The sequence below is a fragment of the Oxyura jamaicensis genome, chromosome 1 (assembly GCF_011077185.1).
Source record: "Oxyura jamaicensis isolate SHBP4307 breed ruddy duck chromosome 1, BPBGC_Ojam_1.0, whole genome shotgun sequence".
In the NCBI taxonomy this organism is placed as follows: domain Eukaryota; kingdom Metazoa; phylum Chordata; class Aves; order Anseriformes; family Anatidae; genus Oxyura; species Oxyura jamaicensis.
In genome coordinates this window covers 178485255-178511286 of record NC_048893.1, presented here as the reverse complement: position 1 = coordinate 178511286, position 26032 = coordinate 178485255, and the positions used below count along the sequence as shown (strand labels likewise).

At 37.2% G+C, this 26032-nt stretch overlaps 1 protein-coding gene across 1 annotated transcript in view; it reads left to right on the top strand.

The window, feature by feature from the left end:
- FREM2 (FRAS1 related extracellular matrix 2) overlaps window positions 1–26032 on the top strand; it is a 125576-nt gene that overhangs the window by 5433 nt on the left and 94111 nt on the right. The window contains exon 2 of the mRNA XM_035323965.1: window positions 5506–5595. Coding sequence (XP_035179856.1) covers window positions 5506–5595 — 90 coding nt within the window. The remainder of the gene's footprint in view (window positions 1–5505; window positions 5596–26032) is intronic.

Genomic DNA, 26032 nt, shown 5'->3' with positions numbered 1-26032 from the left:
GGGTTTACTGGGTAAGCACTGAATAGAGGAGCATCTTTGCTGTGGAGAGCTTACAGTCCAAATAACCTGGAATAAGTCTACTTATATTGAGGAGACTTATTCAGTGACATAAATTTGGATAACAGAGTTGGTTCCAGATCTTTAGAGGCCGAATGCCTTCATTGAGAGTTTTATTTAGAAAATGCTATGGGAGTGGCCAAGCTATTATTAACTAATGGTCATGTCAAGGCTGGGGTATCGGTTGCTATACAGCCTCAGTGCACTTAACTGTAAAAGTAAAATCATTTCCCAGACATGGAGAGATAGTATGAGTGCATTTGTTGCTTTAATTACACAGACCTTTACCACAAAGTGTTTGTGGCAGAGTAAAAGGTAATGTAAATGTTTCAAAATTATGTCAGTGGTACTTACTTTTTACAAAGAACTAAAATACCGGGTGGTATAAATAGGATGAAAACCACATGTGCCATATGTACTGAAATAAAGCCTTAACACAAGGCTATGAAGTAACTTTAATTGAAAGGGGAGCATTAACTATTCTCTGAATAATTTTCCATGTTACTTTGTAATGAGTTAATAACTTGTTAATTAAAAACAAAATGAGTGTTTTTGGAGCCTCCTGCAGCTGCGGAGTGTGTAGACTGCCTAACTGCACGCAGACTCAGACTTGAAGGGGCTCAGACAGGCTGGGCTGTGTAGGTGGTAAGGGCAGAGATGAACCCTTGATGTAGTTGGCTGTATTTAATTTTACAGAGCCCATACTGGTGTGTATCCCCGGTTACAGTCTTGGCTGTAAGTGATGTTCTTTTCAGATATACCAGACCTTGCAGCAGGCCTGATGAACTTTTGAATGGCTGGTATGCCCTGAGTTTTGCTGTGTTAGTACCAAAAAAAAAAAAAAAAAAAAAAAAAGGGGGGGGGGGGGGGGGGGTGGGGGGGGGCATCGCGAGGGACCAAACATGTCTAAGCGTTGGGAACCAGTGCAGCTCCTTAAATATAAGGCTTTGGTAGTGAATGACAAGCAGTATTAAGAGCATCATTGTCAGAAAAAGTGAGAGACAGAAGAGAAAGAGAGTGAACAAATAAACATATTATCAGTTTTTAAATGGGTTTTCTCTTACCTTGGAGAATGTAGAATTACTGAATGGGTGTTCCCTGAAAGCAGTCCACTGCATAGCACATTCTGGGGGGGGCAGGGAGTGATAGGGTGCCCAAACAGAGTGAGAAGCCTGCAACCCTAAGGAAAACTGGTTTTAGAGCTGAGGAGGGTCCCCAGACAGTGTTAAAATTCCACAGGTTCCCTGATAGTACCAGCACAAGATCTTCTAATTTGTGCTGAGTTGAAGAGTCTTTTTGAGAAATACACGTCTTAAATAATTTTCTATTTTGACTCTTTTAAGCAAGTAATGCTTGAGCATCTGTATGGTATTTCTGTGGTACTCTGTCTACTTTATAAATGCTTTCTATAAAGGTTTGTATTTTGTGAGGCAAACTTGTTGAAATGTCTTATGAATGCAGGGCCAAGCACTTCAGAGAGTCTAGAAAGGCTGCATGAAAGTCAGAAAGCATCAAACTCACGCAGGGGTAATACATCTGCTAGTGACAAGGAAAGAGAATTTACTAGAAGTAACAAAATAAGCTGGGAATGAAAGTCACAGATGAAAGAGCACTGTCTTTTGCTTTCCTTTTTCCTCGGATGCCCTTTTCTCTGTAGCTGTTTTGGGTATGGGAGAGGTCGTGGGTGGCAAGGAGACAAAAATTCTTGGCTGAACCTAGAAGGCTGCACTTTTGAGAAGTAATATGAGATGCTGAGGTCTTTCATTGACCAAGCTCCATACTCAAAACTCCACGTGTAGCTCACTGTTGTCCCTCGCCTTGTAGCCCTCTGTAATTAGTGTGCAAAGCAAAAAATCTGGAGTAGTGAATTTACGCTTATTTCATACTTACGCTATCCTGGAACAAATAATAATCTAATGTTCAGGGCAAGAGTAAATAAGACTCTGTTCTGTCAGTTGTAATGAGCCTTCCATAAATGCAGATTTGGCAGCCAGACATGCACCCTAGTTGTGGCTTTGATATCCTCCTGTACTGACCATTAAATCTGATGTTACTTTCTTTACATGTTCTAATCTTTTCCTTTTTTAGTGGTCCCATTTTGCCATGTGGAGGGACCTTTTTCAAACTGCTGAATAGTTCCAGATTCATTATGTGTGTGTCCTGAGGGGCCATATAAAACATATCTACAATCTTCCAGAGTAAGATGGAAGCTACCTCTGGAGGTCCTTTGGTCCAACCCCTACTAAAAACTGGGCCAACATTGGAGTCAGATCAGGCCATTAGGGTCATATGCAGTTGCTTAATGGTGTGCGAAGTCCATCCTAATGCTCTGCCACCACCTCACACTCCCATTCCTTGTTTTGGGGTCTGTCTTTGGGGAACATGCAGACTAACCAATATGAAGGAGGTAACACTGATGAAACAAGATTCCTTGTGCAAGCAGCTTCAGCAGCGCGGTTTATCAGATTGCTTGTAACTGAAAGAGGGGGCAGAGGGATTATTCGGCAAACAGCCTTCTGATTTATCCTTGAGATTGTATTTCAGTATCTGCCCACAATACTTGAAGTGCTAGAGAGGAAATTAGCCTAGCATTGCAAGGTGAGCTAAAAGCCCCCAGTCAAAATGTAGTTGTGCAGAATGTGGTATGTCCAGATTTGTTCCCTGTTGTGTATATTGTTCAGGAACAATCAGTGTGGGGCTTTCTAATTAGTATACATCAAATATGTCTGTCACAAGTCCAGTAGGTAATCTTTAGCTCATGAGTCTCATTGAGTTAAATGAGATTGCTCAAAAGGGGTATTAGTGCGTGGAGGAATTAACTACTTGGTAAAAGGTTTCCAAATTCTGCGAATAGTTGGAGCTTGTTATTCTTTTATATTTGTTAAAATAATCTGAATTAGAGAGGCAAGTGACAGTAACAAAATAAAATACTCCTAAAATACATTAAGCAGTTTCTAAGTTTATTTGAATGGTATCTATTACTTAAAGTTACACCTGAAACAACAATTTTAATTAATTATTTCTTTGTGCTTTATATTTACGATTTGGTGATAGTAAATGAAGAGAAAGCTCAAAGACAAACATTTGTCATGTAGTAATTTCTATTTTCTAGTGCCTAGGACAAAAATACATACAAGGAATATTGTGTATGCATAATCACACAGCATTCATCTCTGCAAGTCAGGGCTGGAATCTGTTCATGGCAGATATTCATTAAGATTAGATAATTTGTTTAAAAGTGGGAAAAAAAAAATCTGTTAAGAAACTGCCAACTCTTTCACATTTACAGAAGTTCAGTGGTATATAACAAGTTGTTAGCTGATGCTTGGATAATGTTTTGAATGCACATGCTATGATCCAGTGTGCTGTTCTGGGAGACCCTGGTTCCACGTGGGTAGGTTTGTGAATAAGGGCCAGGCCACATCCCACAGCCCTCCAGGTGTGCTGAGGAGCCAGGAAGACGGGAAAAGGATAGAGGAAAGCAAAATTCTGCCTTGGCAATAATAGAACTTAGTTGATGTCTCGGCACTCCATGTAGCCTCCTGAAGCCAAAGGTAGCTAGCTACATGGCTAGTCCAGCTGAATGCACAGCACCTTGCAAGCAATGGTTTTACTCAGCATTCATCCCTGATAATGCATTTTATCTTCCTTTTCAGGAAAATGTTTTCAGACAGATGAGTGAGTTAGGTTGTGAGTACATTTGTTTCTTAAAGCTTATATATTAATTAATATATGTAGCCTTTAATAACTGCATCAGTTTTGCAGACTTTTAAGTGGAATGGCAATTCCCTGATCTAGTGCAGATATTTTTATTTTTCTAAGAGAAAGCTGCTGGATTTCTAGTGAGGGGAGAATTCCAATATCATATGAATGTTTAGTAGGCAGTGCAGTTGCACACTAATGAATTATGCTTACAACCAGGTCAGTTTTGATATAGTTAACATAACTTAATCAGCTGTGGAAGAAAAGTATAAAATTGCTCAACTGACTTTAAATGTGTACTTAATGAGCAGAAAGCCGGTCATTCCTTTGCAATTCTTTCCACAAAAAAGAGATTTTTTGATGACAAGTGGCTTTTTTGATGAGGTGGTCCTGCAAACATTGGCTCGAGTGCTTATCTTTATATATGTTGGAACCATTGATTTTGATAAGGTTACCCGCATGGGCAGAGCTAAGTACCTGTGTAAGTGTTTGCAGGATGAAAGATTTATTTGCTGCACTGGCGTAAGAAGGTATTTGTTTGCATCCTCTTTACAGCCCTGTGAATTTTTGATCTTTAACTTTCTTTCAAACATTTATAGAAGAGATTCTTTAGTGACATATACCTGCTGATAGGGTTCTTAACTTGTTTGCCTTAGAAGATGTCTGGCTACTTTTGGAACTGAGGACATTGAGGAGCTCTAATAAAATTGCTTTGTGCTTGTTTTTACCAACACACTTGGGAATGGAACTTGGGTGGTACTTGAGACCTACTTTAATGCTATTAATTTCTAAAACTTTCTCTTAAAAATGAATTAAATAGAAATTACTCCATGCTGTTTGGTGTAGCCTCCGACTTGGATTTTTACCAACAACTGACAAAAAATAGTTTTTATATATTGCATGTTTCTTGTCTCTACTCAAGGAGACCAGAAAGCATTATATTAATAAATTTTCATTTACCTGTTGCACACTTTTTATTGGAATTGATTATTCACAATTACACATTTAATTTTGTTGTTGTTGTTGTTACTGAAGTCTTGTCTGTCTACTCAAGTTGCATCTATTTGGGTTCTTAAAACAGCCAATTGCTGTGTTTAGTTCTAGAAGCAGGGGTGGGTTGTATGAAGTACTTTGTCTTACATCTTGAATGGAGGGTAGAACTCAGCATGGAAAACAACCTGGGTTTTGTTGCTATTTCAGCCCCAGGTTTCCTGTGACCAGTGACGTGTTATTTAGAGTAGAAAACTTTGTACCTCGTTTCAAGCATCTGCATGGTAGATATCTGAACTTGAAGCTGGTGCTTGAAGATCTTGCCTAATTATCAGACATGGCTGAAACAGGAACAAAAAACAGTGTATTTCTCCATTAGAGGAGCAGGGTACAGAACTTCTCAGGATGAAGAACAGTGACAGAATCAATATCTTGGTGGAGATGCACCTCTGTTTAAGAAAATGCACCACAAAAAATATGAAATAATTCTGACTGTTGAGCCTATATTCTTACATTTCCTTTTGGTTCTGTTTGTACAAACATCTTAAATGAAAGAGAGGACTGTGGAAAGGAAGGTAAAAGGAGAGGAAATTATTGATATATGTTAAAACTTCAGCTCTGTTAATACTGAAATTCCTGAGCCCTACTGGAGAGACTTGACCTCTTTCTGATGAATACATGTCATGTTTTTGTACAAAAAAAAAGTTTCCTATCTTCAGCATTTAAAATAAAATGTATTTTTCTGACTCTTTACAGCTGATATTGATGATATGAAGATATGCTACGTTCTACGAGCAGGTGACAATGCCACTAGTGACATTTTTCATTTCATGGTTGAAGACGGTGGTGAGTACTCTAAGATGTGTTTTTGTTCACAAAAGAAAAGGAGTTTAAGTATACTTTAGGAGCTTAAGAACATTGAATTTCACTGAAGGAAGTCTATGTTGTCTCCTGGAATTTTTATTATAATTTTTTTAACTTTCCCATATTGTGGACTACTGATGGTGACTACAAAGAGAAGTTTGGAAGAAGTGGTAATTGCATCTAATGGGAAAACAATCAAGCTATTGAGGAGAGTGAAATTCTCCTCAGTCTACTTAGATATCTAGGCTTTCTGTAGTTTTACATTTGTGTTCCCTATCCAGGTTCTTTATGCATAAATTGTCATAAACCTTTTATCTTGAGAGACTACAGATTTTGGGTTACTTTTGTGGTTGCCTACCTCTTTAAAGATTCTAAGACCACCTTTTCTCTATTCATATGGGCAGACTGATGTACATTTTGCTTTCAAGCTTTTGAGTTCAAGTTCTGCCTCAACTTCCTTAGCAGAACAGAAACCTTAGTGTCTTGTCACCAGTCTTCATCAGGTGATGAAGTCTAGTGACTTATGATATCTTGCAAGGTTTTGGAAGATGCAAAAGGAAAGAATGAAACCAATTCGAGAATACTGGCACACACTCACTTAAGGAAACAAACATTAAAGATTCTTTTTTGGGTTTTAAAGAACAAAGAAAGAGATGTTTGAGGGTAAACAAAATACATTAACAGGCTATTTGTTTCTATCAAATGTTTTCAGATATTCATAAATGCATATATTCCTGCGGATGGTAACAAGTGACTAGTTTATGTTACTTTAATACCTTTTTATAATATGTGATACATAACTGTGATTAATTGGCAATGAATGTTATAGCTGATTTCATAATATACTTAGAAAAAATACTTCAGGCTAGCTTGTTTTCAGCTCATATGTACTCAGCTCATGCTTTCTTCACAAGCACAGCTAGTATTAAGATCAGTGAACAGGGATCTGTTCTGTCTGTCACAGATCAGTTTGCCGCCATCCACCATGGCTGGGAGTGGGCTAATAAATCATGTTCTCCTTTCCATTGTGTTGGACATCCACAGAAGAGACAGTTCCTCTAGAGACTTTTGAAAACATGCTTGCTACCTCAGAGAAAGAGTATTGACATAAGAGATTGTAACAGTAGGCTTATTTTCCTTAAATATTTTATTTTTTGTGAAGCATAGGTTATAAAAATTGAAAGCTAAGTAAAGATAATTGAACACGGGGATATATTTTGTTTGTAATGCCATCATTTTCTTATGACAGGTGTTACTGTATGGTGATGTTGCTTATAATTTTCAAGTTCTTGTAGTAGGTGAACAAATACTCAGAGCTGAGATTTCAAGTTGAGTTTCAAGGTTTTATGTGAAGGGAGCAATTAAAGCTGAAGAAAGTTTGCTGTCTCAGTGAACTGTCCGATTAACATCCTTTCTAAAAACTCAGATGCTCCTTGGGAATCCAACATTTGTGAGACTTCTCTTCATGCTATTTGTACACTTTCCAGTGGCAAATCTGTGGTTAAAGCAAATCCAACTCAGCATATTCTAACTCTATACTGAGAATTTTTTCTCATATCGGAAAACTGTCCTGCCACATCTGCTTCCACTTGGAAGAGTTGTAACAGCATGTCAATTTTAACAGTATTCTATTTTTCATAGTACAAAGATTTGTTATGATAACAAGAGCCTTTAGAACTTGTGACATTACCATTTTGCAGACTACTTATCTAAATGGTCCTTGCTTTCCTGAGTCTATTTGTTGACAAAGTGAAAAATGAGCTGTGTTGCATTTCAGAATATTTTTGAATTTCTGCTTGCCTAAAGATGATAAAACTATTTAAAAAGAATGAAGTTGTGATCAAAACATTAATAATGGTCTATCTGAAACAATTCAAATTTATTACCATGTCTTTAGAATCTGTAACAGGTGAAAAAAGCCAGCAATTTATCTAGCTCTATTTCCACCCTCTTCAGAAAGACATCAAAGGAAGTGTTTTCCAGCTCAGGTAAATTCTGGCAGAATTTCAATGGTACAAAGATTGTTGTTTTAGTGTTTTTGATTTTAAGCCAGATTATTCTAAGAGACTACACACAAGAGCTGAGTGAATGCCTCAGTGCAGACTACCAACATCTGCAGCAGAATGGCATGCTTCAGACTTCTGGCTTCTGTATCAGAAATTTTGCTGTAGTAACAAGTTTTTGATAGCTACCACACAGCACCTAATGCTGTGAATGAAGTAAGTGGTACTTCACTTAGGCTGAATTGTGCCATGCTCCATAAGTGATCTTGTGACCCAGGTATTTTATATGTTCCAGTCCTGTTGTGCCTCAGCAAGGGGAAGCTATAACACCAGTCCCTGCTCTCTTCAAACAGTATGAGTTATAAAGTAGATTTTGCCCCAAACCACTAGCGTCACCTGTAAAACAGAGTACTGTGTGTCTTGGAATATTAGTTCACAATTTGTGAACTGGAAATAGGACAAAAAGAGCATGTCTTTCCCTAGCTACATTTGATGGTTGATCCTCCCCAGTCATCGTACAGGAACTGATGAGAACAAATCCAGAAGCTCTTTTGTCAGTCTCTTTTAAATGATCGCCTGACTGGGGCTCGAGTCTGCTACCTCGGGCAATTACATGGAGGCACAGCAGCTACAAGGAGACATCAAACTGCTCCGGTGTGAATTTTCTTGTAGATCTGGAATTTTGTTTATCCTCTAAATGTGGCCAGCAAAGTGGTAAGCAAGTTAGGGCAACAGCAGAACAGGTGTGTAAGGGAGGGGAAAAGAGCCAAGTCAGTGCTCTGCCAGCTCTTGCCTGCTCAGTTGCTCACAACAGGAGTGAGGTGAGGAGAGTGCCACACTGTGTACCAAATCATGACCCAAGATTTGAAAACATGAAATATGGTGCTGGGGGTACTTTTTTACTTTACTGGCCAAGGGAGAAAACTCCAGGCTAGATAAATGGACAATAGCTCACAAATTGTGATTGTTCAATGATAACTTTCCGAGAGTAACTAAAGAGAGCAGAAATGGGCTCAATATGAAGAGAAAGGAAAGACTAAAGGAAAGAAGGCCCTTAGGACTGTAGTTCACAAGCGAGAGAAGAGGCCTGCTGAATTCAAATCAAAATCAGAGGTTTCACCAAAAAGAACTGGTTGAGATTTTAAGCCCTGAAAGATTCTTATTGTCACCATCAATTACCTACATATATACAGCTGTAGTGCTTTTCTAACTTGAAGTAGCTTGTTTCATAAGGGTTATTAAAGAGCAAAATAAATTGAACGCCATCCAGCTATTTATCAGCACTGGTATTTTTAAAGGTAGAATTAGTTCTAATTCTTCATGTTTAGAGATTTAGCCTCAAGATGATCAATAAAGTGGATTTATTTCACTTTTGTTGGAACAAGATGATGTAGTGCATTGGCTGCTGCAGGGTTAGCTGTATGAGATTTTGAAAGAAACTACTGTAGCTGATATTAACAATTTGCTTTCTCTTTTGTGTTGAATTCAGATCTTAAAATGACCATGTGGAGACCTCTTGATACTGAAGTGTGTGAGTCCATTTTAGCAAAACTGCTGAAAGTATGGATTTTTGTTTTTCACAGCAGTTGCAAAATAGTCTCTGTTGAATGTCTTTTCTCAGAAATGGTTTCCACATTCCATTAATGAGGTGAAGAAAAAACACTTCATAGCAAGTGCAAGCATGTGGCAATGGTGAATGCTGATGTTTAAATTATGAAATACTTAATTCAGTGATAAATAAAGGAACCAATGCTACCAGAAGGCAGGGGAAATAATATATATATTTTTCCTAGCAGAGAGGTAAGACAAAATAGCAATCCAGACTGGACAGTTGAATTCCTGAATGTATTTGTGAAATGTGAAGTTGCACACTATCGAGAGAAATGTGCTATATTTCAAATAATGAGAAATTAGCTGAAGTGGTTTAAGGCAAATTTTTGGCCAGATTCTGCTGATGTTATATAACAAAATAAATATACTCCAAAGTTATACTCTAAATTCAAACCCCAGCTCAGGTACTATACTTCGGACACTGGCTTTTCAGATTTGGCAGTGTCAGAGGCAAATATATTCCCTTTTCCAAGTACAGCTAGCCACCAATGGGTATTGCAACTGCGGCACCAGTACTGTGGCAGCATGCTACATGCCAGATACAGAGCAGTGCTTCCCGGTAAGGGACTGTCACAGCACTGTTGTCTTCATTCTTTTTCTTCCCATAAAACAAAAAACAGAACAAAACAAAACAAAACAAAAAAACTATTTTATGTAGGTGCTGTAGATAACACTGAATTTTTCAAATTCAGATCTTCTTCAAGTGAAGAAATACTCATCTATTCCAAATCTCTTCTTCTGCACCAAAATATTTTTAAAATATGGCCCACACTTGCTTAGTTGGTGCTGTGTTTTCTGTTCATTCTTGATTTGAACTGTAATTTGTCCCTCCTGTACCCAACTCAGTGATAGTGGAGCTCTCCAAACACAAAAAGTCCCCTACAAAACTGTTTCTTTAGGACTGCTAAGCTGTGTCTTGTGGTAGTGCCTCAAGGGTAGTAAAGTGGTTTCAAAGGGGACGTAATGACAGATTTTCTTGGCTGGTTTAGGAATGTGAGGATCACTAGGGAAGGAAAGAAACAAGAATTTTTTGATTTCAGGCTCCCTGAAGCAGCTTTTCTGACTTTTAAGCCAAAACATTGCAAAGCAAAGGCTCACTGAAACTGGTGATTTACATCATTAACTACCTCTCATTTAAACTTTTCATTACAGATCCCTAAATGCTTTAACACAGCACTGCATCTTCCTGTACTAACATGTGGTTAAATCTCCGCTGAAGCAATAATCTTTCAAAAACAATTCCCTTAAGTTAGTCTATAAGTCTAATTTCTGGGAAAACTTTGTAGACCTTTCCCAGATACATTTATGCAAAAAATACTATTAATTAAAGAAGCACTATTCTACTGCTTAGAGAAAACATCTATTGTTCGCAAAATAAAATTCTTTTATCTGTCTTCCTTAATTTTACTAAATAAAAAATACACATTTTTAGGAGTTTCACCATTCTGGTATGGTTTATTCATTTGCAAGGGAACGATTGATACCACTGAGTATAATTACAGAATTCAAATCATTGACAGTGCTGTTTTTAAAGCCACTGAAGTGTTTTCCAGGGTAATCTATAACAGTGTAGGAACAGACATTTTGTATGCTGTATCTGACAGTTTGTAAAGAAGTAGACTGGTAAAATATCATTGGGAATTGCTTGCAGCAACCTTACTTGACCTCCCATGTGGCATTTGGGCATATTCATCTTGGCAGGAACCATCAACAACGTTTATCTTTGGCTTAAAAATGGGGGCATGGCATGTTGGCGGGATATTCAGTCATTTGCCAAGTGCTGTATTGGATCCTGGTCTGTTGCCAGGCTTGTTGTTGCTGCTGGATATACTTGAGGTTCGTGCCCAAACAATTTTCCACATGTCACGCTTCTTACTGTAAGTATTGCCAGGGGATTTAAATAGTAGTTTGATAATACCTTAAAATAAAAAAAATACATACATACATACAAAGTCCCCACCTTTCTGTAAATAAAAGATTACTTCACTGGGGATTGTTGTTAATGTGACTGCACAGTCTCAGCAAAACAAATGTCTAAATGGGTCCATTAAAGTGGGTAGGAGTGGTGATGTGTTTTGTGTAGAGATGATTTCATGGGGTACACATGAAGTCTAGTACCAACCTTACTGAGATCAGTTGGAAAAAACTTTATTGTTTTCTGTGCCGTTTTTATTGGTTTCTTTATCCTGGCATTTCAGACTGTTAGAAATAATTGCATTTTCAGTTTCTAACTTGAAAATCACCTTATGTCCTAAATGTGCATGTAGAAAAGATATGCTTTGTACAGCTAAGCATTTTATTTATTTATTTATTTATTGAGAGGAATAAAAACTTGCAGAATTCTGTCTGTTTTTAATTATTTGGGTTCAAATGGTAGTTTTTGCCGAAAGCACAACTTTCTTCTGCTCCTCATTCTGGATTATTGGTCTTCTTTGGTCTTCTTTTTTTTTTTTTTAACAAGATCAAAGCAGTGTAGTTGAAGGGGTGAACTGAGGTACTGCTCTGCATTAGGAAAGGAGAGGCAATTGTCTTGTGAATTACATTTCTATGCAGAGGTTAGAGCACTTGGTCCAAACTTGGAAGACTTGTATCAAATTCCTTCCTTCATTTCAGAGGATTTGAACCTATCTTCCCCACAGTGTGCTCTAACACTAAACCCCCACTTATATTCTGGCCTGTTTTGTATTCATTCTCTGTTTGCCTTCCATGTATATGAATTTTTAAATAGTTTTCTGAACATAGCTTGCACTCGTTCCACTTTCCAGCTAAGTACTACTACAGTAGGGCCAACATGTTCCGTCTCATTTTTCTCCCCTTTCTCCCTGTTTTTCTTTTTTCTGCTAATACATGCTGTGTTCCACAAAATCAAAAGTCTCAGACATGCCAGTTAGGAGCAGTACATTCCAGTATAACCTCTAGGCTGTTGGATTAGATCAAGGTTTTAGGGCAAGGAGTTTTTTGGTTCCAGTTCTCTTTGAATCAGGGCCAATAGCCTTGTCTTCCACAAAGAATGAGCATCCCAGCTGTTGGGCTGTTTGGGTAGAAGGGAAATCTCCCCACAGCATCATCTGGTGATAGACTTTTAAAATAATTTTTAGCTGAGATCACATGCTGAATAACCAGACTTTTAATGAAAAATGCATTCACAAGAAAATTGACCAGCTCTGCTTTTGGAACTGAATCCCACTTGCTTTACAGAGCTGAATAATGCCATTGATTTCTTTGGCCTGTTCAGGTGAGAGGCAAGGAAGATGATGCTCAAGATTAACATTATACATACTTAGCAGGCTTTTTACTTAAAAACAATCCATAATTTAGGTTTTAGGTTATTATGGTATATAAGAAGGCCCTGCTAGCAGCAAAATAAGCTTGCCAAGGAGCAGTAAAATTAGTCCCAAATGTGAGAATTAAAGGGATTAAGGAGACGCATTAGGCTTAAGTGGAAGAAATGAGAACTATCAAGAATAACAGTGATTGCTAGTGACATGAGAACCTGCAGAAAGACACTAATTCCTAAAGTGATTTGTAATAAGCCTGTGAAATACTATTGGTTGTTGGCTGCAAATGGTTTTGACTGGGACAGACCAAAGAGGTCTAGAGAAGAATGAAATAAGAGAAGGGACACCAACTCCTGTTGATAAGCTCACAGCAGCTCAACTTGTTTGATTTCATGAACTGTTTCATTGAGGGATTCTGGTTACTGTTGAGGATGAGTTAACTATCACATCAATTGTCAACTAACAGTGTGGTGTCCCTAGAATTTCCATAAAGATTCATCTGATCATCAGGTAAAATGTGTTTGGGAAGTCTCTTGATTTCTTTAAAAAATAGATTACTATTTATACAAGGGGGATAAACACATCTGAGACACACTGCTTATATATGTAACAAGCAGTTTTCCACCAAGAAAAGTTAGTGAGTCTTCACTTACAGAGATACACTAAGAATGAAGACAAGTTGAAAATGGATAAAATGTAATGAAGACACATTTTGTCATTAAAGTTTTGGAAGTTGTACATCTTGATTTAAGACATTCTTGCTATTGTAAGAAACAGGATAACAATGTATCAGCAAATGCATGTTGGATTTTATTGCTTGTTCAGGATGTTGAATCAAAAGCTTATTTGTATTACATTATGTAATTAACTTACATCTGCCAAATCTTTGCTGTGGGCTGACGGGCACGGAGAATGTGCCGAAACTGAAACTTTATATAAATCATTGAATGATGAGGGATTAAAAACCTGCTTGAAGAAAAGGGCACTAATCTGTATATGTAGCCTTCCCAGTATCGAACAGATGGGATGAAGAGCAAAGAGTTCATATGTGCTAGTTTAGTATTACCTCAGCAGCACAGTGGAGCTGGCTGAAGGCAGAGAACTTTCTTCATAGCTTTTCTATGGAAGTCAGCAGTCTTCTGACCTGGTCTTGCAAAGCATAACAAGTATTAGATTGTGCAGGGTGATTAGTGAGTCTGCGGGGAATCAGGAGCATTCATGTATTCTTTTTGCTTTGCTAAATCTTACAGTATATGGAACATTCTTGCCTCACAAACCTCTTTGTGTACTTACTGGAAAAAGGAAGAAATTCATTTTATTTCATAAACCTAAACTGTGTTGGGATGCTGTTCAAATTTACCCTACAATTATACGACCTGTTCTTATAATTGGCATTGAAGAATTTAAGGAGAGGAAGTTCAGAGCCAGAAATAATACAAGCAGAGTGAAAATCCTGTTAGAGTAAATTAATGACTTAATTTGACCTATGCTGATTTTTGTTTGGGTTTGGCCTAGATGAGAATTTCTTAAGTCAGTTTATTGTGGCTTTTTTTTTCCCTTGGGTTTTCTTCAGTTAATCTTTCTTTTACAGATTTAACTAATTAGTTTTTGGTTTTAGGAGTCGAAAGAATTTCATTTAGCAGTAGGCCTTTAGGAAGGTCTTTGAAAAGACAGATTTTTTTTCCCTTTCTGAAGAAGGATTTCAGCTTGTTTAAGTTCAAGTCATTAGTAAAACATTAATGCATTCAACTCGATACAGCATTTCCCTGAATGTTTGCCAGGATTCCAATCTCTCTAACTTTTAACTGAAGTACCGGCATAGCACTTCTGTCACTGCTGTATAACGTGCATTTTCTTCAAGTCTGTAGGAATGCTGTTACCACACACCTTGCTGCCTCTTTAAAGCTTTGTAGTTAGGGTGGAACATAATAATTATAGGGGGAATCGTAAGGATGCCTTTAAAGAAGCATTTGAAGCCTGATTCAAAGCCCAGTGCCCCCAGTGAGTCTCTTTCTGCCTAGAGGTTTGTGGTTTTGCATTAGTGAAATCAGTGAGATTTTTTTTTTTTTTTTTCACTGACTACTACGATGTTCAAGGACAGGTCATAGAAGATATGATTCTTGTAACTAATAGCAAGCTGTTATTCACTGCCCCTAAAACTATTTTGCTAAAGGATTTTATTTTAGGGCCCTCAAAGTATTGGATTTCTTATTCCAATGTCCCATCTTTAGTCAGATCTTGTAAGCTCAGAAGCCTAAGACACAGTAATCTGATTAAAAAAAATCACTGGAGTACTCTGTATTGTTTTGACTATTGCCGGTTTTGTGCTGAATTCATTCATTGTCTGCACTGTTTATCCTTGGTAGTGGCCTTTAGGCTGGCCCATCGTTACAGGAGGCATACTTCCTGAGAGGACTGCACTGAGAGCCTCTTGGATAGAGATGGAAGTTCCAATGAAGAGGAAACTAGTTACTAATTATTATTTTTTATTTTTTTTTCTGAAAAGATTCACAATAAACTAAAATGTGAAGTGTTCTCAGCCTTCTTCCTCAGGGATAGGTGATGCAGCATTGCACATTTAAGATCAAAATGTCAGAGTATCGCCATTGGGCACGCTGAGTAGCTTTATATCCTGGATTCATAGTAATTGAGTGTAGATCTGTGAAGTGCTATAGCCATGGTAAATTTAGGTTCCCTCCATAACCAGTAACAAAATGAAACGTCTTCAGAGTGTTATTAGATTTAGATGTTACACAGGAGCAATTGCTCTGTATTCTAATCCAATTTTACCCACATTGCCCTTTTCATGTATATTCAGAATTGCATAAATCATGGGAGTATTAATCAGGGCAGCTTTCAGCACCACCAAGATTTATAGGTTAGTTGGTGTAGGGGACATTCTTCAAGCATGTTGACTGATTTGGGCTTTATGCTAAACATGCAAAAGGACATGAGGTTGCCAGTGTCCCACTTTCACTTAATAAGTCACTGCTTACTGTACTCGTAGCTGATATTGGAGACCTGTGCTCAGTTTTCTCTGTTGCCTAAGGAAGGATAAACAGGAATTTCATACACAACTGCTTTAGCCTTTAGGCTATAGGAAATGTAAAGTGAATCTCTCTCACTGCAGCTGTCTCAGTTTGTGTGGAATGATTAAATGTTTGCCATCAAGCACAGCTTGGGTTTCCTGTCCAAGCTCAACAAAATCAGGCCCTTTTGGGTTGCTGCTCAACTCTCCTTCCTTTCTGTGAAAGTCTAGCTCCCTATTTTCCCTGGCTCCTAGGAGTTTATCCACTTACCACAGAATCACAGAATGGATGAAGTTGGAAGGGACCTCTGAAGATCATCGAGTCCAACCACCCTGCCAAGCAGGGTCACCTAGATAACATTGCGCAGGATGGCATCCAGGTGTGGTTTGAATATCTCCAGAAAAGGAGACTCTGTAACCTCTCTGGGTGAGAGAACACTGTCTCAGTAAAGAAGTGCCCGCTCATATTCAGCAGGAACCTCCTGTGCTTCAGTTTGTGCCCAGTGCCTCTTGTCCTCTCTCTGGGCACAATGGAAAAGAGACCAGCTCCATCCTCTTGACACCCTCCCCTCAGATATTTATATATTTATATATATTAATGAAGTCTCCTCAGTCTCCTCTTTTCCAGGCTAAACTTCAATTTCATTGTCTTCCTATTTGATGACTCCAGAATGAGTGTAGCTATGGCAGGATTGAGTATTTCATTCTAAAGATAATTGCAGACAGGTAATATAAACTTTTTTTTTCTTTTCTTTTTTTTTTTTTTTCTCCATAGCATTTGATGTAGCAACACAAGACAAAACTCATATTCAACATTTAGCTAATACTGAATTTCATAAAATGTCAGTCTGGACAGCTTAAATGTTTCATTCAAAGGATCGTAGATTTTGTCAACTTTCACAAAAGCTGGGAAGGGTAATTTCATTGTTTCATGAAATGACAATAATTGTAATTTTGCTAAACAAAGATTCTAAGCTTCTCTGGTCTGTTGGCAGCTTTGAATGCTTGGTTTCTATATTTCACCTATGGTAGGAAGTGCAAGATGGGAAAACAGCTTTTAAGGATGAATCCACTGCACTTAACAGAATCTCAATACAAGTGATGAATTCTTCTCTTACTGTCTTCAAGGACAGGTATCTTAGTGAGAAACAAATAAAAACTTGTCAAGCTGCATGCAACACAAAATTACTGGATGGACTTTTGTATTTTTAAATACAGAAGATCAGTCTAAATTATTATAAACACTTTTGGCTTTGAAATCTATGAGGAGAAAGCTGCCAACTATTACTGATTTTGCATGCAAGTAGAGTCAGTAGCAAAGCTCACCTGGAGCTCAGTGAGGATAAACTAGAAAGAGAATATACCACTTGCATGACATTCCTGTCAGTGCCATTCTTCCAAATTGTATATTTTAGAAATGATTCTTATTCCTCCCCTGCTTCCCTTCAAGATCCTTAAGGAAATAAAGAAGTGCTGTTTCAAGACTGGTAGAAGAATCTTTAAATCACATAATTGAGGAGTTTAGAATATGAAGAAGATTAAGTGAAAGCTGAATGATGCAGCCCTTAAAATCTGTGTTTTGTTCTGCATTTTCATATAGCCTCTATTACCATTATTTGCTTAGTATTTCAACATAGTACTCTCCTTCTTCCACCCACACACATTCTTGCAAAGTATACCTTGTTAATCTCAATGTTATCGTAACAGTTTGCACCCCAGGGAAGTTTTAACAACAACAACAACAACAACAAAAATCTAAAAGTAAGCTGCACATAAAGTTTTTTAGTTTGTGTTTTAAATTTGTGTTTTATTTTCTTTTAAATCCAGTCTTACTAAATTAAAAATAAAAATGCATTTTGTAATTTAAAAAAATTCCTTTGTCAATTTTTATTTTTGATGTTTTAAACCACATCAGATGCCGACTTCTTCAAAATATTGTTATATATAGGTTTAGCGTATATAGTGTAGCTGCAATATGTTTTAGAATCTCATTGTTTGTTCTGTTCTCTTTAGCACTAGTTTGTTCTGTTTTGTTTATTCTACATAATCCAGCAAAACACCTCCATACTTATATAAACCAAAGTAGAACAAGACTAGCCAGCTTTTTTTTTTTTTTTTAACCCTCTCTACGAAGTGTTTGCAATGGAGTTTATCCAACATGCGTCCTGCCTGATGAGAGTATTGTTCAACTTCAGCAGATCAGAATGAGATTTCACCTTCATCACACTGCTGGCTTCTCTGTGGTCATGCTCTCATATGGTACAAAGTGTGATGACTTTCTGCTGTGATTAGATGGCTACAGTACCCTGTGCACAGTTACTTTACTTTTGCTTAACTGTGCTGTATTGAACTGATGTTCTGTAAGCTAAATGTTTTATAATCAGGCAACACTCCTTTGAGCCAGCAAGAATCTTAGAGTTTATATAACAAGTACATATTCTGATGGGGTATCTTTTTTTTTCTGCTTCACTCCTGTTTTTTCTCATATTGGGCTGAGGTTGCTTTGGTAAGTAGCATGGTTCACAATTAAGTCTTGAACTTTGAATTCTTGACATGCCTGAACTGGCTTTCTACCTGAAGAAAAGCAAGTATTCCTCTGTCAGTGCTTAGCTGTGCATAAACAGGTCTTCACCCTGACCTTTGCTTATAGATATTGTTATCCAGTCAGTTAGCTGCACTGGAAGAAGACAGAGCATACTGTTTCAAGATGCAGTCAGTTTTAAGATGCATTAAAAAATGTATATTTCTTCTCCATAGGAAAGACTCAAATTTTAGTGAATTTGGAGGGGGGCGAAGGGGGGTAAGATGGCCAGAAGATATTTTCGCACTTCTACACAATAGTTTTTAGATCAACTTTCAGCTCTCATGTTCACAAAACTGCAGCTCTCAGGCCCAACCCACCTCTCCACTGTAGAATTGATAAGAGATCATCAAGAAGCTGATAAACACAAGCCTGAGGTTAAGAGTAAAATGAAATATTTGGGGTGGGCTTTTAGTGCAAAGTGGTGTCAATGAGTACATTCAGTTTTTTTTTTTTTTTTTTAAGTAACTCTCTGGGGTTTTGAAATCCTTCAATTACTTACTCTGCAGTTTAGTAGTCATTCATTATTCTAGCTAAGATAAAAAAAAAAAAACAACAACAAACAAACAAACAAAAAAAAACACTCTTTCCCCTCTATACATAAAGTCCTTCTAAGAATTCCCCCTTTGGCAGTGTTGTTCAACTCCATTCCAAAACAGAGGGCTGTATGCTAAATGATGTTGAATAGAATACATAGGAGGAACAAAGGAAGATTAATTGTATGTTCTAACATATTTTTTTTTCAAACTAGCCTCATGGCTTACAGTAATAGCAGAAGTCACAACATGAATTCTAGCATGTTAATCCAAGGACAAACTCTCTAGAGGTTCTTGATATATGTGCTAAGTAAATAACTAGTATTGCTAAAATCCACATTACAGTCACTTCATTGCTAATGTTTGGGTGCTAACTAGATAAAGCTAGCACAAGTACACTAGCATGTAATTACACACATAACTCAATTTTGCTCTGTAGACTGGTCTTCTATTTAATAATATTTGGCCAAGTTGAAGGGGATTTGCAGCATGCTTCCATAGGCAGCTTTGCAGTTATTGTTTTATTCAGTTTTGTTTTGGAAGGTCATTATGCAAAGGGGCAATATAGTTTAGTTTTCTTCCCATTTATTACATCATAACAAAAAATGATTCTCCTCAATGTACAGACAAATTCTGCTTTTGGATTCAGGCAGAATATAAAAATGATGGGAGTCGTTTGTTTTAACATGGATGCCCAAAATATGTGCTTCCAAATCCAATGGTAATTTGGGGATCCTTTTTTAGTTAATGGAGTTGTTACCTGATTAAGCAAGGGTGATTCATCTCAGTCTAAGTGAAGTTCTAATAGATTAGTTGAATTCCTTTCCCAGGATTCTCATGTCTCCATTTACAGTAAGGCAGGCAGGATACAACTAGAAAAAACTTAGACATCTGAAGATGGAGAAGATGAGTCCTATTGCTCATCAGTTTTATTAGTGGGTGAAGGTCATTAAAATAACATTTAAAAATAATTTCTAAAGTATCATCTGAATTCAGGTAAAAATATAAAAGAAGAAGCTATTAAACTATGTTTAACTATGAAGTATATATAGTTGGAGCCATGTCGTTTTAAATATTTGAAGCACTTGCTGATTTTTCTCTTGGTGTATATTAGGATCTCTGCAGTACTTTACCAAATATTTGTGTCTATGCATTTTATTTTAAATAAGTATCTGATTATATTAATATCAATGTGACCTTATTCCTTACAAGAATATCCTAGCTAGCACAGCAGAACATGCTATCTTGCCTACGCATTAATGGCAATTTCTAATTTGGTTTTAGGATTGGTCAGTGCTCTTGGTCCTGGGCATTGTGAAAATCTAACTTTATAACTCTGTAGTCTGGCTCTATAAAAGTGTGTCTTTGGTGATTCCTAGTTTGTGTCATTTCCTTGAACCTCTCAGAAATTAACTCATCAGGTCTTTAACTTGTCTTAAGATAGGATCTGGTTCCTGGCATTTGTTTATCAAAGATATGACTAAATGACTCAAATCCTTTCCCCGCTCCAAGTTTTTATTTCCTGTGGTGCAACATTGTGTAGTTCTTAAAAGCATGTGTGTTTTTTTCCCCAACTCAAATACACTGCCATGCTAATGCAGCTTTAGATTTTTGGTGATGTAGATGCCAGTGTTCAGTTAAATTCTTACTTAGAGTGAGAAACTCTGAAGCATCAAAGAACAGATGCAGAAGGCAAAGATGGAAGGGAAGCATGATTTAGGTGATCTTTATTCAGTTTAAATAAAGGAAATGTCACACTATCAAAAATTAACCCATCACAAGATAAGTACTGAAGCAAAGATCACTGAAGTAACAAGTTTTGTGAATTCTACTGATAATTTAAAATTAAATAAAACAGAATTGGAAATTAAAAAAGATCAAGTGGCTGAGCTTCCCTCCAGTGTAGGCACTTACTTTAATTAGCAGAAAACAACCAAGAAGCTGTTAAATGTTAAAACTATCCTTTGACTGGGGGAAGGCATATTGCTGTTCTTTGTGTTCTCTGGAGACAAGGACCAGTAAAGCTTACTGCAGCAGGTATTGTGGTTGAATCATGAGTTAAAATATAATATTTTAGACATTGAATCTTTGTATATTGTGTTAATCTAAAGCATCAGGAATTCCTCAATCCACCAGGACACTCGTGATATTAGAAAAGGTATTGAATAAAAGTCCAAATCAGGTATATCAAAACCTACCTTCCTTGAAGCCTTTTCCAAGTAGTTGCTCTAGTAGCTAAATAGCTACTGGACATCACTTAGTTCAGATGATATGTTTTGGAAGTGGATTAGGAAAAAGAATAACCTATAGAATATTCTCTATATTGGATATAAAGAATAGTAGAGATTAACTTTTATTTAACTGTTGTTAACAGGGTTTTAGGTTCTTTCATGAGGAATTTGTGATAACCTATAAGCATGAGTTTGCAGCAAGGAGGCATCATTACAAATGACAACACACGGAGTTGTTAGAGAAAACTAAGGAACTGCAGAGAAGCCAAAAAAAGACCACACCAGTATGAACATCCATGATAGCTGGTATCATTCATTTACAATCTGCCAGGTTACCTTGTGCATGTGTTCTTACACCATGAGTGTTAGACCTTGTTGAGCATCATAGCAAGGAACCTGCAGATATTGGGGTGGAAGGGAAGTGCAGCTTCTTGTGAATGTGTCCTTGGTCAAGGATGGAGGAGGACTGCAACATCACAGTGGCCCTCATGGAATAAGTCTACAGGCTGTCTAGATGTGCTAGGAGTTATTCACCTGAATTGCATAGTTCCTGAAAATTATGTAGCTCCTGAACATCTCTGTGAGCACTGTCATTGAGCCATTTATTTTATGAGAGAGGAAAAGAAGGAATGTGGTATCTGTAAAGAAGTCATTGCTGTTGAGATTTACTAGATATCGTTATGTACCAGCTCTTGTTTTGCACGTACAAATAAGTTTTTAAAAATATTTTAAACTTGTGAAAGGAGCACTGTTTTACATAGTTTACAGTGAGGTCATTAAACATGTTTAAAAGTATGGAATTTATAAGGATATTAATCTAAAAGTAATTCTCTAGAATACTTCTTTTCTTGTTTATAAAAATGGTGTAAAGATAGGGTTCCTTCATGTTGTCCATGTAAATCTCAGTCTCTGGTGGAAGTTAAAAAAAATATGCTTCTATCTGCAATAGCTCATATTTCCCACATAGAGCTTCATTTGGTGAAAGTAATGTCGAAGGGAAATTTAAGTGTGAATCACATTAAAAAAAAAAAAAAAAAAAAAAAAGGATTGGGCCCAATAATTGAAATTTATTTCATTTGTTGAAATTTATGTTCCTATTTAGAAAGGCAAATAAATTAAATGGAGCTAGAAGTAGATATGCAGGCTTCTCTGATTTTTGCGCAGGGTAAGTTAGGATTGGACATGCCAGGGCTTCTGTAAAATTCCATATTCTTTTCCTAGCTAAGAAAGCTATGCAACAATTTTCACCTTCATGGTATTTTATCGTGGTATTCTCTGAATTTCAGACCATATTAGAACTGTCTATTTATTGAAGTTTATCAAATATTGAGGACTTTGCAAGCAATCAGGTTTCTAAATCACTCATGGCTAATCTGTTTAGACAGTATTTTCAGTGCATTTGTTTACAGTTTAAATGTATGTTATTCATAAAACAAAAATTCAGATTTTGTTTTTCAACTTTCCTGGGGTCTAGACATGGCCGTGGTTCCACTTTATTTATCTATAAAGTTAATTACTGCAGTATATGCAGTAGATACTGAGAAAAGTTTTAATGAGCTGCTGGATTTAATAAAAATGAGATTGTGTTATCTGCTTCTTTGCTGTAAATTTGACAAACCACTTTCATTTGCAGTGGCCATTGCTTTTATCTAAACAGTTGCGAAAGAATACAGAGATAATTGTTGGTGGAGTGAAATACCAAGAAGTTGTTACTCAGATAAAATAAAATGCTTAGAGATCCAAGTAAAATTTTTATCTACTATATATAATCCTTTAATACACCAAGTGATTAGAGAAAATAGGGAGTTGAGCACTGAAGATTACAAAAATGAAACCAAAATACTGCAAACACCTCTTTTTAAATATTTAGCTACATTTTTCTAAATACCAGTGTGAGGATGGAGTGTCCTGATAATGTATTTTTATGCACATGTATGTACAAGCAGTGGAATGAAACGAATAGCTCTGAAGTTAAGGAAACAAAGACATGTTTATATTTGATATTCACAGCTTTTAGGTATTAATAAATAATAGAATTGGAAAACAATCTAGTACTTTCCCCTTTTTTGTTGTTTTTAAGTGGAGAAAAGATGGTTTGGGGATGAAGTTGTTAAAATGCATTTTTACACTTTTTAAACGTGATCACATGCAGATCATACATAGAATTCTTGTGGTCTGAAGGGACCTCTGGATACTGTATAGTCCAATACCCTTGCTCCTTACAGTAAGACAGCTTCTTCTTATGTTTAAATACATCTTGTAATTCAATTTGTCTCCATTATTTCTCATCTGGTCCATGTGCACCTCTGTGATGAGTCCAGCTACCTCTTTATTGTATCCTCTCTTCATGTATTTATATGCCTTGATACGTTTCCCACCTGCACCGCTCTTCTCCAGGCTGAAGAGTCCAAGCTCTCTCAGCCTCTCCCGGTGTCAGGTATGTTAATTGTCTTTGTGGCCCTTCACTGGACTTTTTCCAGTATGTCCAGTATGTCTTTTCTGTACTGGGGAGCCCAGAACTGGTCCCAGTACTCCACACGCATCTCACCAGTGCCGAGCAGAAAGGAAGTATTACCTACTTTGACCTGCTGGCAGCAGTCTTCCTAAAGCAGCCCAGGATGCTGTTGATGTTCACACCATCATGAATCAGTCTAGATAAAACCAAGGTCTTCATTGTGGCAACACAAAAAACTCAGTTTCCAGTTAGATCATTCAGCTGTAAAGAAGGAAAACTCATACTTCAAGTATAATAAACCATCATGGATGTGAGTTGCTTACAATTATCTGCAAGAAGCATTTCCAAATTAGCATGAATCACTGAGAGCTGAGTTGTGGCTAGCAACTGGTTCCCTTACTCAACACGAAAATGGAGCATGGTTAGTAAACACCAGTTCTAAGAAGTACATCTCAGTGGGGTTCGGGGGAAATCACATAAAAGGCTGTTTCAGCAACTCATATGATTTATTACCACTTAGTACCATGGCTCTTAGAGAAGCAGCTGCAAGCTGTCTTTTTCTCTCCCTTCTTTGAGTATTAAATGCTCGAGCACAGGCATTCCTGTCCACAGTGGTTAGACAATTAGAAGAATTAGAGACGGGAGGGAAACTTGGAAGTGTTAATTTTTCTTTCAATTTAACTATCAAAACTTTATAGACATCAAAATAATCACGTAAGGAGTGTGAAAGGATATTCTGAAAGTGTCTGAATGATGATAAAACTGTACTGCTTTATAGCTGGAATGAATTCCATCCCTAACTTTTAATTTAGATTAATGATTCAGATTCTGTTTGGCTGGGGGCAGTGGGAGGGGAAGAGGGAATCCGTGATCCATGCCACCTAGCTCCTAACACTTTTAAGTGATGCCCCCAGAGCTTTATTGTTCTGGGAAATGTTGGTCCTCCAGAAGGCATTTCAGATCTTATGCAGGCCAACTAGCCCACTGGGGTTACTTGATTTTCTCTATCATGTTTATGGGGTTTAAAGCAATGGGGTTCCTCCCTTAAAATGTGATTCAATGACAAGCAATTTGAGTTGGTGACTTGCTGCTGCCAAAAGAGTTCCTCTTCTCCTTTCATCCTTTCTGATCTTGTCTTACACCAGTTTATAGCACACTAGACTGATCCAACTGTCCTGCCAGAAAGCTAGTAACCTTTTAGGCTAAAGTGAGTGTTCAGGAGTTGAATTTGCTTACCAGTCAGGCCGTGATGAGCAGTAGGGAGACCACACAGCTAGGAATGGCGGGACTGGAGCTGGTGAGAGAGAGGAGGGATTTCCCAATTCGAGGGCTTTGAGCTGTTAAGATTGGTTCGGCTCAGTTGTCTTGTCTACGTGGCTTCATGCCTCAGTTCAGCTGGGGCTTCACAGACTGCTTGAGGCAACCTAAAACTGTGCTGCCTACCAAAGGGAAAGTCCCACCCCCTGGTTGGCCTGGCTGTACTTGTCTTCGTGCTGGCACGGGTGGTGATGCAGCCACATGCACAATGGGACGGACTCCCCCTATCCACAGTATGCCATAATTAATCAGTTTAAGACAATCTTGCAACCACACTCTTGGACTCCTCAGGCTAAGAAGATTTCATAGTTAAGTGAAAGAGCTATAAAATGTTTTGAATTCATTTAGCTTGGAGAGTGATATTCCAGCATGATGTCTCCAATAGCACCTAGGAGTGTTTTTATTAGAGTTTTGAATACATCACAGAAGGTTGTAAATTTTTAAATTATAATATAAAAAGAAAAAGATTAAAATATTGAAGAAATATATATATATATAACAAGATGAAAATTTAATTGCTTTTGTGGAAGGAATATTGTGCTGCATATTGATTATCACTAGACCAGAAGTGAATTAAACATCTTAAATATATTACACAAGATGGTGATTTGTGCACTGCAGGAAGCATGCAGTTTGATTATTGAGGTGATGGGTCACACACCTAACTGAACAGGTATGTTATTTCATATATCATTGTATTTCACTGTATTATTGTAGCCTAGTTAGATCCAGTTAGTCTCATTTGTTCTCCAACCTTGATTTCTCACGATGTTAAGCCACTCAGAGTGATACATCATCAGCTCACTGGAAGTGTGACATGACTCAGCTATTTTCAAATAATTTTGTTGGTTTTTTTTTTTCTTAAGAGATTTTTTTTTTCTTAAGAAATTTTATCAAATTTATATCATATGTATCAAATATATAGAATTTAGGGTGAAAATCAGCCATTTCCTTTCAGGTTAGTATTAATTAGTGGGCTTTGCATTGTTTACTTCATGTTAGCAGTTTAGTTGGTGTTTTCATATGTTTAGGCATTATTATGCTTTAAAGCTTGTGCAATAGAAAGATCCAGCTAACTTTGTCTTGTGTCTTGTGCCACGCTAAATGTTATCGCTTGCATCAGCCATTTGCCTGACAGGTTGAATGTGGCACTCATGCATTGAATAGATCATTGAAACACTATCTTCTTTTGAAACAAAAAATGGTGAACCAAGGTAATCAGGCAACTGATTCAGTGTTTGATTGAGCAAAGGCTAGTGGAGAACTTGAACATCATCGTATTTTTCAAGAGTTGGTTCTTTCATCTTTGCTTCTTCTTTTAAAAAGAAAAAATGGTGCATATTCTTCATTTTAAGAGAAAAGGTCTTATGAATTCTGGA